Below are 16,347 nucleotides of genomic sequence, written 5' to 3' on the forward strand. Positions count from 1 at the left end.
CAACAGAGCATTAGAGAGAGCTCTTAAAGATAATGGAGTCAAGGGATATGGGGAGAAGGCAGGAACGGGGTACTGATTGTGGATGATCAGTCATGATCCCAATGAACGGCGGTGCTGGCTCGAAGAGCCGAATGGCCTACTCCTGCACCTATTGTCTATTGTAAGGTTTAAAAGATGACGTGATGGGAAAAAGTGGTGATAATGGGCAAAAAAGGAAAATGGGCTTAATGGTTGTAATTATGTAGCTTTGAGGCATTAAGCTGGGAAAATCTGATAAAGACAATAGCTTCCATGACTTGGTAGTTCATGAGTTCTAGGAGCAGAATTAGGCCATTCAGCCCCTCAAGTCTACTCTGCCATTCAATTATGGTTGATCTATCTTTCCCTCTCAACCCCATTCTGCCTTCTCCCCATAACTCCTGACACCCTTACTAATCAAGAATCTCGGCAGCTGGCGTAACACCACTAAAAGAAAAAAAATGTGCTGTGTAAGAGATTAAAATCGGAGGGGTTCAGAAGCAAGTATTTTGACACTGATATTTTAAAATGCTTCATTTTTGAAAAGGAATGAGTTATACAGTAATTCTTAAAGTTATAGCTTCTATTTAATTTAACTTGTAAGCTTCTTCACAAAAAAACAATCCCTGACACTGTATTCAGAATATAAATTCATTTTTGATATTTCCATAAAACCACCACATACAATCTTATATTGCTTCAAAGTACTGGACAGAAATATTAAAACATCCATTAAAAAAGTGTATACCTGCAATAAATTCAACATAAGGTATAAAATGGGCTCTTGAAAATTTAGACTACAGGTACACAACCTTTTATCCGAAAGCCTTGGGACCAGCCACTTCTCGGATTTTGGAATTTTTCGGATTTCGGTATGGAAATTTTTTAGTGTAGATTAGGTAGGTGTGTAGATTAGGTAGGTAGTGCTGGCGGCTTGAAAAGTCTGGAGCGGCTGCCTCCTCCCCGGAGACCGGGGAATCATTGTAAATCATTGCTTAAATGTTAGTCAGTTAGTTTGGAGGGCTTTTATATGAAGGGGGGGGTGAAGGGGGAAACTTTAATTCTTAGTCCCCTACCTGGTCGGAGAGGCGGGGAGCGGGCAATGCTTTACCGGGTCGCCCTGTGGCTGCTGACTCCCAACATCGCGGAGCTGGGGCTGCGGGCGTCCGGCCGCGGGCCGCGCTGGATTTGGAGCGCCCCGCAGCCAGGGGTAGAGTTGCCGGGGTCGGAGCTACAACTGGCGCCGCCCGCAGCCAGATGCCCACAGCCCCAGCTCTGCGATGTTGGGAGTCGGCGGCCACAGCGCTCCGGAGCTTACTGCACGGCGACCCGGTAAGGCATTGCCCGCTCCCCGCCTCTCCGACCAGGTAGGGGCCTAAGAATTTAAGTTTCCCCCTTCACCCCCCCCCTCCTCCCCTCCCATTCACATAAAAGCCCTCCAAACTAACTGACTAACATTTAAGCAATGATTTACAGATGTTTAAGTGTATCCCCGGTCTCCGGGGAGGAGGCAGCCGCTACAGTAGTACAGACCTGCGTTGACCGTGGGTCGTTTTGAGTCAAGTTTGGTGCCAAACGCGAGCTTTGGTGTGCAGATGACATCCTGGAAAAAATGTCGGGTTTTCGGAGCTTTTCGGTTTCCGGAATATCGGATAAAAGGTTGTGCACCTGTATTTAAACTGGTTCAAGTGTAAAGATGTAAAATATGTTAACTGGCATAATATATATTGTAGTAATTTACAATGTCTTAGATATTAATAAAAATCAAACAACAGATTTCCATACTTCATAAATCATAAAATGGTACTATTTAATGGGATATTGGATAATAAAGGATCCTGATGTAAACGAACAAACAAAATATACTCCATACAGAATCGCAAATTAATCTGTTCTGTTCTTCACTTTGGTTTGAATTCAAATTTGGTCACATTCAACAATAGGATTTGACTATTAAATCAGTTATTAACATGCACACCAGATGCCTATCATAAACTGTATGTATTAAATCATTAAAATTAATTCTGATCACACCTAGTGGATTTAGATACGTAAATCTATACAGTACAACCTATTTTCCCCTTTCAGAAAATGTTATATTTCCAATTAAATAAATATACTGCATGCACACCTTTTTTAAAAAATCAGCTCAAATCTTAATCCTAGGTTTTGCAACAATAAAAATGTTAAAAAGGGGTATAAGTAACAAAGTGCAAATAATCTAGAATGATTATTAAAATAAAGGCCAGATTATTAATTGTATCAGTCATTCACATTCATAGTCTACATCATTCATGGTACAAAACGGGCCACACACAAAATTTCCTTTGCGTTGTTTCAATGCCTACAAGGCTGTATCACATGGATTGAAAATAACATCTGTTTTTTGAACATATTGTCATTCATTTTGCTACAGCACAAGGACAGTTTTGCACTTGTAATATAAAATACTTTTTGGTCACATTTTCTTTTTGATTTTGTTTTTTCTTTGTCATAATATATAATTTAAGGTGAAGTAAAACAATGCAAAGTATAAAAATTACATCCATCGTCAATGGTAGCATTACACTAAATGTTTCACAACGTGGTGGGAACAAAGATCTCCAAGTAATTATTAACTTAGAAGCATTGCTTAATACTATTGACTAATGGGTTGAATACCAGGAATGTTAACTCTAGCCACTCGACAGATGAAACGAGGACCAAAAAATCATACACAGAAAACTTGAACCATTATATAAAATCTGTTGCTTGACAAGCAGTTTTACATCATTATAATAGTCATGAAATGTTTAACCCATATATTGTTTGGGGAAAAAAATCACTGTATCACTTAAACAAGGCCACAAATGGGCAAAGCATTTGTGGAATATACCAGGAGAATCAACTTAAAATTTGAAGGTAGACACAAAATGCTGGAGTAACTAAGCAGGTCAGGCAGCATCACTGGAGAAAAATAGGTGATGTTTTGGCTTGGAACCCTTTTTCGGACTGAAAGTATAAACAGGAGGCGAGAAAATTATGCAACACAATACAAAGTTTAGATGTAATTTTATTGTCATTTGGCTGATGCCAATCAAATGACATTCCAAGTCTTGAACGGTTTCATTGACACGATCAACAATTGCATAACAAAGCGAAATGACTACACACCATGGCACAAATCATTTAATTTAATCGTTTTCACACTGGGAGACTTCAGTCTCAAATCATCCATGTGATCACCTGGGATTAACCATGGGCGTATAACACCCCTCCCCCCCCCCCCCACACACACACACACACACACACACACACACACACACACACACACACACACACACACACACACACACACACACACACACACACACACACACACACACACACAGAATTTCATTCGGAAATTAGCAAAAAATGCTCTGGAATTTTATAGCTCCTCAATTCTTTTAGTTTGAGTGAAAATAGTGTTGCCTGTGGATAGCATGATGTACCCCGACCCAATCCCAGTTGTTCTACGTAGACATCTAACAAATCAAACTGGTTTACAGATTTTACTATTTTACCTGCCCTTGACTGATAGTAAAAGGTGAAGTGTGTGGTGTGGTGGGAAACATAAACAACATTTATTTCCACACCTATCCATTGTTCCTAAAATATTCTAGCATATTGTAAGAAATTAATTTCTTGCTTTGGTCAACAACAAGACTGCTATTTGACTACCATACATAATAATTTATTTAAAGTAAAGAACAACCACATTTACAAAACTGCTGAATAACAATCTGTACGCTACTTCGCTTGACCATTTTGTGAAAAAACATCATTGTCAAGATTAGTTTAGAATATATAGATTTCTCTCAGTATTTAACAAAATACAAATTACATTTAAAAATTTGCCATAAATAACATTTTCTAAATAACATTAATTCCATTTTGGTAAGCGATTTATCTTACTCTCACTCATTCTGTTATTTAAGGCAGATTTAAACAGCTCATTGTGCAGATTTTATACTAATATCACCGGGGAAATAATGCAAAGCCCAAAATGGCGACCAAAATCATTACAACACAGGAGTTAATTGGTCCCTGCGTGGACCGTACACACACTTGCTTGGCTATATCTTCATATAATCTATCAAAAATCATATTCTTTGAGTGCAACATTTCATAAACTGTAGTAACATATTCCAAAAGGTATTTCATGAAGCATGGTCCTTGTTAACCACAATAGCCACCACAACAATTCATCATTTCCTTATTACTCTCAAATTAGGCACAGCATGCTTAAATGCAGAGTTACCTCTAGTCATAAGACCCTTATATCTGCAGCAATGTGATATTTTAACAATTCTCAAAAGAGCCATTCCTTGACTAATAGTGACAATTTATTGCCAAATCAGGGGCAGGTTTTGGATTAGTGCCCAGTTTTAACTAAATTAATAAAGATGCTCAAGCTCTTTTAGAATGGATATTTACAACAAAGATAAATGTGCCGATCTGTTCAGACTGACCTGGAGTCTCTGAAACAAAGCATGAATGCGCTTGAAATTTTCCACCGCAGTAACTGGTCTTGTGAATTGTCATTCTGTAATGTCATGTGTGCAGGGGAGGGTGATCTATTAGTGAAATTTAATAGGAACGGAGGGTGGATGAAGAGCAGAAGGAAGGTGGGGAGGGGCAGGACCAGGGAATAGTTTCACAAAATTAGCTCCGGGCAGATACACTGAACAGGAGGGTAATGAAAAGAAAATTGAGCAATTAAAGTTATTGTCTATGAGGCAGCAGTCTATGTCCCTTGCTCCTTGCTGGGATCCTTGGAAAATGAAGGGAGTGGCTGTGGGTTCATCCAAAATTGTTTTAAGTCTGAGTTGTTAGCGGATAATGGCAGAGTGTGCATTGCAGTGCAAATTCACAAAGTAGGTGGTAGTGGTAAGCAAAATACACTAGAAAGGAGAAATGAAAAGTGCTATGATAGGAAGAAATAATGAGCATCATGTCTCGAGAAAATAATAAGATGGAAACAATCAATGTATGGAGCTTCAACTGGAATGCGTATGCAATTGGAAAGGAAGCGAACAAAAAACGTTTTGGAGGAGCAGAGTCTCAGTTGCTGCTTTTCTTGAGGTTATTTCGAGGAAAACAAACAACTGAAGAATGGGGCAGTATACAGTGATCCGGGAGAGTATGTTTCAGTGATATAATTGAACAATGTCTTGCAGTCTCTTGTTGGAATACCTGTGATCGGGGTAGACAAGGTAGGAACAAAACATCAAGCACGACGAGCAGTGAAGTTCAGAGAAGGGCAAGAGGTGAATTCAGTGTCACTGCTAATGTGGTATTAGGAACACATGAGATTGAATGCAGAATTATGAATGAGCTGTCTGTTCATTGGAGAACATGGAGTCAACAATTGTAGGGAGTGAAGAATGGCAACAAGAGAGAGAAATTGGTTAAGTTAAACATATCATTAGCTTAAACAATAGAAAAGCAGAAAATGGAGGACACAGGATAAGACGCAGTTCAATGAATAATACAGAGAAGACAGGATTACCCAAAGCAGAGCTCATTAAAAGACCCAAAACAATGGTGACCCGGCAGATTTCTTATTAGGATTAAACAAAGCAGTTATTTAATGGTATTTCCTCGAATATCTGAAGACTCATGTTTGCTAGCAGTGTGATTTAATTTGTGAGACAAGTGACAAATTATTTATGTACAGTCATTTATGTTTGTTGAATTAAGTGATGTTAAATGTAGCAAATGTGGACAAAATAAGAAAGCTTGATGGATTGGATGCATCACTTGGATTTCTATAAGATTTCTCCTGGAATATTTCCTATTGAAGAATTAGTTGGAACTGAAATTAATCAGCCTTTATGCTCCTGTCCCACTTAGGAAACCTGAACGGAAACCTCTGTGACCTTGCGCCCCACCCAAGGTTTCCATGAGTCGCCAGAGGTTTTGGTCACTTGCCTGGAAAGCCTCGACCGAAGCGTGAGCTGCATCTACTTACCAAAGATCCTACAGGATCTTTGCTACTGACCGCACACGCACACACACACACAAACACATCGCGAAGGTGGGAGCCAGGGACAGCGGAGGAGCACTATCTGCGCGATGAAGAGGAAGGTAAACGGCTGCCACAGTGCACGGTAAGTCCTTTAGAGAGCGCAGGAGGGAGGGAGAGAAGGGGAAAGAAGGGGAGAGAAGGACAGAGAAGGGGAGAGAAGGGGGGGGGAAAGAAGGAGTGGAGACAGTTTTAAGAAGTTTAATAAAGTTAGCGGGCATTTTACCTTCCGGCGGATCTTCTAGGTCCTGAAAACCAAAGATTCTACAGGATCTTTGCTGAAAACTCCAATGAGCCAATCAAAATGGCCAGTTAGTGAAGGAGATTGCCTTCGACTGCCTGTAAGTAAATAACGACCCCACTCCACTGGCTTCGACCAAACGGCAACCTATCTTTAGTCGAGGCCGGTTTTGAATTTGTTGAAATAATCGCAGGAACATAGAAGAAGCCTCGACTACGTGGAAACCACTTTCGACCATTAGGGAGCGCGGCCAAAACCTCCGGGAACCTCACGGAAACCTTGGGTGGGGCGCAAGGTCAATAGAGGTTTCCGTTCAGGTTTCCTAAGTGGGACAGGGGCTTTAAGAGGTGTCTTTATGAAAGGATGATCACATCCCATTCGTACTACTGAACAAATCAAACTGAAATGACACTGCCTAAAGAGCAACAAGCCACAAAAAACGGGGGTCCAAGATTAATGCATTTTCTAATTTTAGTTAATAAACAAAATACATTAACATTTGTTAAATATATCTTTGTAATACCCTTGTGATGATTTCTTCAAGGTTAATGAAGTGTATGCATTTTTCAAGCCATTCCTTGATTTTTTTCTCCAAAACAACATACATTTCAAAACCCACAACACAATTTGAAATAAAAATAATAAATTCAATGATCACCATCTCAAACTGTACAAAATTAAAGCACAATTATAAGCTAGGTGTCATTAAATTCTTAATTTCTGAAACAAATTATTTTTTGGTATTTTGCTGGCTACATTATAAACAATGAGTTTTAACCGATAACCTAATCAATTTTATGTTTTATTAAGTTTTCCAATATTATGCTGATCAGATAATTTTCAAAGATAAATTGGGATGAATATGGTTTAATAACCCGTTTAGCATTACAAACTATTCACGTTCAGAGTTCTTGAAAAGTACGCTTAATTTTGTTTATTTGCCAATTTACAAATTACTATCGTCATAAGGTTTTAAAATAATCTGAACAGCAAACTCAATATATTCATTATTATTTCTAAATCAGTTACACAAAACAAATTCAAAAATTTAACTGAACCATCCCAACCAAGAAATAATGAGTTGCATTTTTCCGTAGCTGTGTTATTATGGCTGATTAGAGAATACAAAAGATATAGCAGAAATTTCAAAAGTTCAATCTTACTCCTGGTTCTGATGGCATTATCAACCCAAATTAGAATTTTGACAGATGGTTTGAGCCCTGTCAAATCATAGTCTTGAAAAAAATTGTACAAAATAAATACATTCTCTCTCCCTTGCTCACACACACGTTTCTACGGTGAGGATTAATGGCCTGTGTACCCATATTGCAATGATGACAACAGATGATCACTTTGTATTTATGTACAGTATGCTCATTATTTAATAATAGTATTGAACAATTAAGTACCTTCATGAGTACTCTGCTTATGGCTAGGTTTGTGTTAATGCGAATGTGGCTTTCATCCAACCTTAGTTAATCTAGATATGGTACTCAAAGTATACTTCCACAAGAGATGCAGAAGGTTTTACTTATGTGTGTTACATGAAAAATGTCATTGGCTTGGATAGAATGCGAGCATACTTTTGGATGACTGGAGAGTCCTTCATAGAAAGCTAAACCCAGTGATTGATGACTGATATTCAGATAGAAGTTCCCCCATGCATTGTTGGAAGTTGATGGAAATCACTGCAAGTTGGAATAGCAACCAACAGAGAAAGAAATTCATTACTGGGCAGACATTATTTCATTTTGTGAGGCATACAAAGAGTCATGAAAACAAACACATGTTTATACTGGCAGAGTTCTGTTGCCTTCAGGCTAGTTTTACTTAAGTGGCAGTTTCAAATTTGTCATAAACTTGCTTTCTTCTAGGTTTATTTCGGATTACTGCAGAGGCAGAATTTTAGAACAATATAAAGGATACCAATTTATTGAGTGTTTGGGCTGTTAAAGCACAACGGGAAACTCCTGTGGTTACGCTGTAGCAAAAATCAATGTGCAAATAACTCTTACCAATTCCTTTTAACTGTTTATATCAATATACCAATAGTCAATGACCAGGCAATAAGCAAAGCATTTAGAATTACTGTAAATTATACTATATTAAATTAGATGCTTATAACATAATTTAATAAAATTAAGTACAACATTTGCATTACACTGAATGGGTTCAGACAAGGTAGTTGCCTCATAAATATTGTTTTAAGTTCTAGAAATACCAGTCAAACAAAAGTAACCATGGGGAAGAAAAGGAAACAACTGTTCATTTTTATGTGGGCCAATTTGTGGTCGTTATGAATCACATGGCATTGGCTCACACATCAAATTAGATTAATGATGAAGTCACCTGACTTTTGTATAAGTACTTAAACTAATGCAAGAGAGAGATTTAACACCTGCAGAGTCAGGGGTTCATCAGGGAATAATTTAGGATGTGAAACAACACATCTTGTAATTGTAATTAGATTTGAAACTCCAGTGTTCATTCAAATGTAGAGAGGAAGAGTGGGACCAAAATAATCCCAACTTTGTTCCAATACAAGGTGTTGGCAACATTCAAGCAAAAATTTATTTAATATAAGTACTCTATAAAACTTCATTACCACAAGAATTAATTTCAAAACAGATGCTCCGGCCTAATCCGTATTCCAGTTTGTTCTATGGGTTTCCTTCTACTCAGTTTACTTCCTTAAGTACTCTAAAATATCAAACATTACTTCCTTGCAAAAAAGGCAGCTAGTCGCTGTTTTTTTATTGGGAGGACATGGAAATCTTGTGAGCTCATTTTCTTTAATTTTATGCCTCTATTTTTGCTGTTTTTTTTGCTGTCTCTGAGCTCAAGTTGAGATTTGACATCGTAACATTGTAAAACAGATTCTTGCGATAAATCTGTCTTGTAAGAAAAGTTTTTTGTAGATACTCCGACAACAGTTTTTATTTTACCACACAGTATAGCTGGACCAGCATCCTTTACAGACACGATAACTTTCGTAGTGTCCGTGCTGCTCAAGGTGTCGGTATTATTGCCAGCTCGCGAGTCATCACTAATTCTATTGTAGTTTTGATCCACTACCCACTTATGCTGGCTTGAAAACTCACAACTATTAGACGTGGTATGTAACACTCCTTCCACTTTCTGTGTACCTATCAGTGGCATTGTGTTAGACCACGATTCACTAGACTGAGGCAGAGCCTCACTGAACAAATTAGCTGGCAGATTAGATGATGTATTACCTGGTAGGTTCTGACTTTCTTTGAATTTCTTGGGTGTTGCAACTGATAAATCCAGCACACCATCCTGTTCAATCTGTTGATAAAAAAACTCATTTTTCTTTACTACAGATGTTCTTTTTATTGAAAGATCAAGAGCCTCTGCTTCAGTATTGAGCTTACAGCTGGTGTGTTGATAATCTTGTACTCCCCGGTGCTGGATGCACTCGAGGACTTTTGCATCTTTTTCAGCTGTCGTCTGAGTTCCTCTGTTTGTAGTGCTGCTACTGAAGGTAGCTTTTCTCTGTGTGTCTGTCAATTTATTGGGATCTGAATCCTTGGCCATGGGAATAGGAATGGGGATGGGGATAGGTATTGGGACTGGAAGAGGAACTATCACTGGATATGGAACAAGAAGAGTAGCCGGAGGAACTAATGGAGCAAGCAGACCGAGGTTCTGGTGTGAAAGCGAGGAAAAACCATTTGACATGGTCTCAGGGCCCAATTGGACATTTGGCAATGATGGCATACTGTGTGGAGGGAAAAAGTCCTGCAGAACAGCAGGAAATCCAGGGATTGGAAGGGGTGGTGGTAGGTCATACTCCTGCGTTTGATTTGAGGATTTCTGGCCCAGTGGTTGAGACTGAATGCAAGAACCAGCAGTGCCTTGCAGAATGTGGTTTTGGACAGAGTTCACAGGACTTGGGGCAGGTGATGCCAGCAGGAGTGGAGAATTTAAATGCTGAATCAAATGCTGCTCCAGTAACACAGATAGTGGTACTGCACCTTGATTAGTCATCACCCAAGGTGCGTTGCTACTAGGTGGCATCTGTGGTGTTGAACTACCAGCTACCTGCAGATGAATTGGTAGGACCATAGGATTTTCTCCTAAACAAATTGGTTGCAGTAAAGTGGCAGCCAATTTAAGTGACATCCCACTTGGTGGGTCTGTTTGCGGTGTCATAAGAGAAGAAGCTGGTACTGCAACTAAAGGGGAAAGAGCCTTCTTCATGATACCTGTAGGATTGATATTCCAAGCTTCTGCTGTGATGAGCTGAGTCACTCCATTCTCCAGTTTATTGTTTGGTATTGTAGGAGATGAAGAGTCTGTAACATCCATCGTCAGGTTAGACTGAGCCTCTTTGTAAAATCGATCCATCTTGTACTGGTTTAAGCATTTCATGCTACAGAACTGAATCTTGCTCTCACTGTCACTGGTGTCCACATTGTCTTTAGTATGGTGAATGTGCTTACACCAATCGCAGGCCTGCAAGTTAAATGGAAACATATTTATTAGTGACCATGACCTTTTAGGTATATTCACCCATGACAATGGAATATAAAAGTTTTAAAAATAAAACATTCTGACCAATTGAATGGAGTGTACACAAGCTATGTTGGAATGCTCGACGTTATTGTAAGTATTTTTAAATTCTCTTTTGTACCTTGGTTCAATAGTTCAGTGAACTAACTGCCCAATAGATAGATCATCCACTCAGTTCGCCACCAAAATCTCAAGTCTCTCAGCTGACCACTTACATTTCCTCAAGCTATCTTCCTTCTATAATCTACAGCTTTATAGCCATCTACCCTCACACAGCCCATGCTTGCTTCCTTCCCAAGATTTGTAAGGATTGTCCAAGAGGTCCCATTGTTTCAGCCCACTCTCACCAAATTGCTTTCAATCTTGATTTCATCCTTTTTCCCCTTGTCCCATCCTTTTGCACTTGCACCCATAACACATTTCATCACCTATGGCATTTTAATAGTTTCCTGGCTCCATTTGGTTCATGTTCTCCACAGACAAACAATCCGTCTCCCCTCCCAATTGCAGAATGGTTCCGTGGCCTTTGCTTCCTCCATGAGGAGGCCTTACGTTCACCTTCACGAATGCAATCATTCACAAAGCATAACTCAATCGTAAATTGAAAAACTACTTTATTTTCGCTCGTATTCTTCAGATCAAAAGGTATAGTGATGGGAACTCACATGACCCCAAGCTATGCCTCGCTTTGTAGGATAGGTGGAAGAATCCTTGCTTCAGTTCTACTCAAATACAGACTGGGTGATCATTTTGCAAAGCACCTCTCTGCAGGTGTGACTCTACACTTCCACTTCCCTGTCACTTGAATTCTACATCCCACTATGGTCTCCTGCACTGGTCCAATGCAAGCTTAATGAACAGCATCTCTTGGCAAGTCTCAGCATGTTACCACCTTCAGGATTCAATATGGAATTCAGATATTTCAGCTAACTTGATTTTTCTGTTTGTATCAGGATTGGACCGATCCATTGTAGAGTAATATAATTGTAATATATTTAACTGTAATATAATTTTTCTCTCTACTGACACTGCTCAATGTTATGGGGATTTCCAGTATTATTTTGGTTTCAGATTCAGTAATAGCTGTAACCTACATTTCATAGCTTTAACATTTCTCTTTGCTTTGTTTCTCTCTTTATTAATCTGTTTAACCAGAGAGCTCTATAAATATTGGACCTAGGTATTTGAGAAACCTCGGCCTCATCCCATGAAATATTTCCCTTTGTATCATCTCCCTCTCTATCCTACACATAACTAACGTATTCTAATTTTCCCAGTTTTCATGAAAGGATCTTTGACCAGAGCTGAAATGTTATATCTGTTTCTCTTTCCAAACATGCTGCCTGACCTGTTGAACATTTCCAGCATTTTATTTCTGCTGCTTCTGCCAAGTTTTGCAAGAATCCACTATCACAAAATCGTACATTGAAGTTAAGTTTGTGGAAAGGGTGTTCATGTCTCACATCATTGGGTATCAGGTCTCAAGAGAGAACATAGAATTGTAGGAGGCCCAATACAAAATAATTTGTGTTTTATGAGATCATTTATATTTGTTTCTTGACTCTTCTTGCTTGATAAATTAGTATTGATGATATTGATAAACTGTCACGTTCAGTCAAAGACTATCCATTAGAAGTACCAATTACGATTACAGAATATTTGTCTTAAATTAATACACTTTTAAACATAATGTGGCATATATATCAATTTTCATTTCAATAGGCCAGTTACTGAAGGGATCATCATCAAGAAGATGGATATTTAATGGCTTTAGCTTTCGTGATGTTTGGAGTACACACTTTCACTATGTACAAACGCTCAAGTATATCTGCTGGTAAACCTCTCTTTACTGTTTTCTTCTTTCCCCTTCTGCATTATACACCATCTGCTGCGACTTGGAAAAATTAATTGAGACCTATGTCATGTTGCCCTGAGTGCCCAAGCAATGTTGTGCATCAGACAATTATCAGCAATATTCATTGGTTTAACTCGTTCACGACCAAGCCAATAACAATATTGGCAATTGTTTATATCTTTTCAAAATTCAAATCTCTCCCTTAATTGTGTAATTGATATGATTGGAGACCTTTAAAAAGAAACTTCAAAACAAGTAATAAAATTACTACATTAGCTTATTTTAATATTTTCTCCTTCAGTACTCCACGTACAAGATTCAGTGTTATTGTTTTTCCAACTTTGTCACTGAAATGAGACAACCCGAGTTGGAACCTTACAACACCTTGTCAGTTAATGATTGGGCAGCCGCAGCCAATAACTGATGGCAAGACAAACCTGCCAAAGTTGTTTCTCATGTATCCCTAAAAACACATATGCATAGAAGTAATTAAACAGATACAGAACATATGAAATGAGATTAATAAAAAAAAATGCGATTAGCCTCTTGGCGTTAGAAGTGATGTTTTAAATTTTTATCATTGCCAATTTTTTTCCAGAACCTCACCCCTTCAAAAGCCCATCATTATAATCCACTGGGATCTCTGCTCTTGACTAATTTTTCTCCTCTTGAGAATTAAGTTTAATTACCCCATGGCTATGCCTTCATATGTCAAGTTTTGCAGTACCTTCCCTAAAACTATCCTTTTAGTTCTTTGCTTCAACATCCAGTTACTGTTTTTCCATCATGCAAAGCTGGAGCAGTACTTCTTGGGCAGCAAACTTTGCATTTCTGCTTGTAACCTCTCATCAGCCTTCACCTGAAGTTGCCAATGCAAATGGATAGGCATAGTGTCTGATATTAGACTTCTATTTATTTTAATAGTAAAATATAGATTTGCCTTGCACAAAAGAAAACAGTTGCAGTTTCTGGAAGTCAATCAACTCTGACACAAGGGTTTCTCAGGGCCATGTCCTTAGCCCAACCATTATCAGCTGCTTCATCAATGACATCCCTACCAGGGCCGGACTTAGGAGGTGCGGGGCCCAATTTGGAACAATTTTGGTGAGCCCCAGGTTCCCTGCCAAGGTCTGTAGAATCATATAAATACAAATAAAGGACTTCCGGGTTGGACATGGAGTGAACAGGTGTGTGTGAGCATGGCTCCCGATTTTGGCTCAAAGTCTACCTGTTCTTTGTCATATGCTTGAGGTAACCCACTATTGAACATTGTGTACGACTCGAGGCATTGCTAGTCACTGAAACGGCAAATAAAATGCACCGCCGAGCTAAAACTGGGGGAAAAGACGGCAAAGTCTCAAACAAGAATGCTGCAGCCATGGCGCCACTGCCTGGTACTGGACATGAGCTACCAGAGGATCTCGAGAGGCTTCGTTCTGCACTCCTTGCCGATATGACACAAGCTATGAACTGCCATAAAAAGAGAACTTGAAGATGCTTTGTCGCTGGTGAACATCACTCTGGAGCAAGTTAAGTCCTACTACGAAACACACGATGAATGCATTCGCGAGGTTGGAGGCGGCCTGAATGACCACAGTGACAGACTGGTGAGCGCCAAAGCCGCTGCAGCTACATTACAGAGTGAAAACGCACTTCTGAAAGGGAAGCTAGATGATCTCGAGAACCGGTCGCGGAGATCCAACCAAAGGGTGGTCGGGATTCCAGAAAATTTGGAAGGTTTGGACCCTGTCAAATTTACGATTGAGTTTTTTGAAAAAGTGCTGGGGGCTGATTTCTTCCCAAGACCTCTCATGCTTTAACATGCCCACCAAGTTGGACCTACACCAAAGAACGTCTCGAATACCAAGCCATCTAGACCAAGAGTGTTCCTGGATCTTTTTCACTACTTTCAGGACAAACATCGCATCATCACCAGACGGAGGCAGGATCTGTCCTTCCGCGGGCACTGGATGTTTTTTCATGAGGATTTTAGCGTGGAGCTTGGGAGAAAACATGCAGCTTTTAGGGAGATAAAATCCCTGCTCTACGAGAAAGGGGTTCGGTTCGGCCTCCTGTATCCTGCCCGGCTTCAGGTCACTTGTGAAGGTAAAAAACATTACTTCGATACACCAGAGGCTGCCAAAGAGTTTTACCACTCACGTTGGGGAGATGACGGCTCTGAGGAGCAATTACTTTTTAGGATATTCATGCGGCATTGGCACGGCCTCCTGCGGTGGTAAACTGTTAATTTTTGTCATTGTGGAACTTGATTGAGCTGAACTGCCATACTGCTGAATCTGATTAACAAGTCGAGGACTTTCAACCAGCGAAAATGTAAACGTCTAGAATTGCTCTCTGGGATACAATTTTTCTTTCTCATAATGCTTTGCTTAACCTGTGTTATCTTTAGCCCATATATCTTAAAGGTAGAACAAACGGCCGTACAATTTTCGAAGAAGGGAGCCACCCTCAATTGGATTTAATGTTTAGTTAAGGAACGCTTTAGAAGTTTTTTGTTTGGTAATGCCTGCGATCGTCCTCAGTTGGGGAAGAAGATCTAGGTTTTGGGGGTAAAATGTTCTTTCTTGTTATTGTAAGGGGATGAGGGAAATGTTTTGGGTAATGGCAGCTTATTCTTTGAATGTCATGAATGCACTAGACTTTTTTTTCTTCCATTGTGTGTTCCCACATGCAGCCTTCGCGCCTTTGGATGGCAGGCCATGTATGTACTTTTTAAATATGTATTTGAAATATGGCTAATGGTGACATTGATGGAGGCTATCCTGTGAGGTTTATATCTTGGAATGTAAAGGGGTTTAATGGTCCTGTTAAAAGAGCTAACGTTTTTTCTCATCTAAAACAATTATAAACAGATATACTACTTCTACGAGAAACTCACTTAAGATTGGAAGATCATAATAGACTGCGTAAAGCGTGGGTTGGTCAGATTTTTCACTCCTGATTTAATAGCAGGTCCAGGGGTGTGGCAATATTAATCGCCAAAAGAATACAGTTTACACCATCTGACGTAGTCAGTGACCTTAATGGTCGGTTTATTATAGTTTCAGTCATCTCAGGGAATCTTTATGCCCCTAATTGGGATGATGTCCACTTTGCAAATAAGGTTTTGTCATTAATACCTGATCTGAACACGCACCAGCTAATTTATTCGGGAGACCTGAACTGTGCTATTGATCTACTGGTTGATGGGTCTAGTTCTAAGGGGATATTGTCTGGTATGGCAATGACCTTCTCACAGTTTGTGCAACAAAATGGTTCTGTGGACCCCTGGAGATTCTTGAACCCAACTGCTAGACAATTCTCTTTTTTCTCATGTTCACCGTTCATTTTCCAGAATAGACTACTTCTTTATAGACAGCTCCTTTATTCCTATGGTTAAAAAAATTGAATATGCTGCTATAGTGATATCAGATCACTCGCCTATGATACTGGACCTAGGTTTTCTTTTAAACATTAGAGAACAACCTCTTTAGAGACTCCCTTTTGGCTTCCAATGAGAAATTCTGCAGTTTTGTATCGGCTAACATCGACACATTCCTCGAGACTAATAAAACCAAGTTGGTATCATCCTCTTTACTTTGGGAAACTGTAAAAGCTTACTTGAGAGGTCAAATCATATCTTATACC

At 39.3% G+C, this 16,347-nt stretch overlaps 1 protein-coding gene across 2 annotated transcripts in view; it reads right to left on the reverse strand.

Annotated features, from left to right (window-relative positions):
• Positions 1-6,235: 6,235 nt before the first annotated feature.
• si:ch211-161f7.2 (retinoic acid-induced protein 2) overlaps positions 6,236-16,347 on the reverse strand; it is a 46,278-nt gene continuing 36,166 nt past the window's right edge. For both annotated transcript variants that reach the window (XM_055644922.1, XM_055644923.1), the window contains exon 2: positions 6,236-10,787. In XM_055644922.1, the coding sequence (XP_055500897.1) occupies positions 9,024-10,787 (1,764 nt within the window). In that variant the 3' untranslated portion in view covers positions 6,236-9,023. The remainder of the gene's footprint in view (positions 10,788-16,347) is intronic.

This window comes from Leucoraja erinacea, chromosome 13 (genome assembly GCF_028641065.1).
Source record: "Leucoraja erinacea ecotype New England chromosome 13, Leri_hhj_1, whole genome shotgun sequence".
NCBI lineage: Eukaryota > Metazoa > Chordata > Chondrichthyes > Rajiformes > Rajidae > Leucoraja > Leucoraja erinaceus.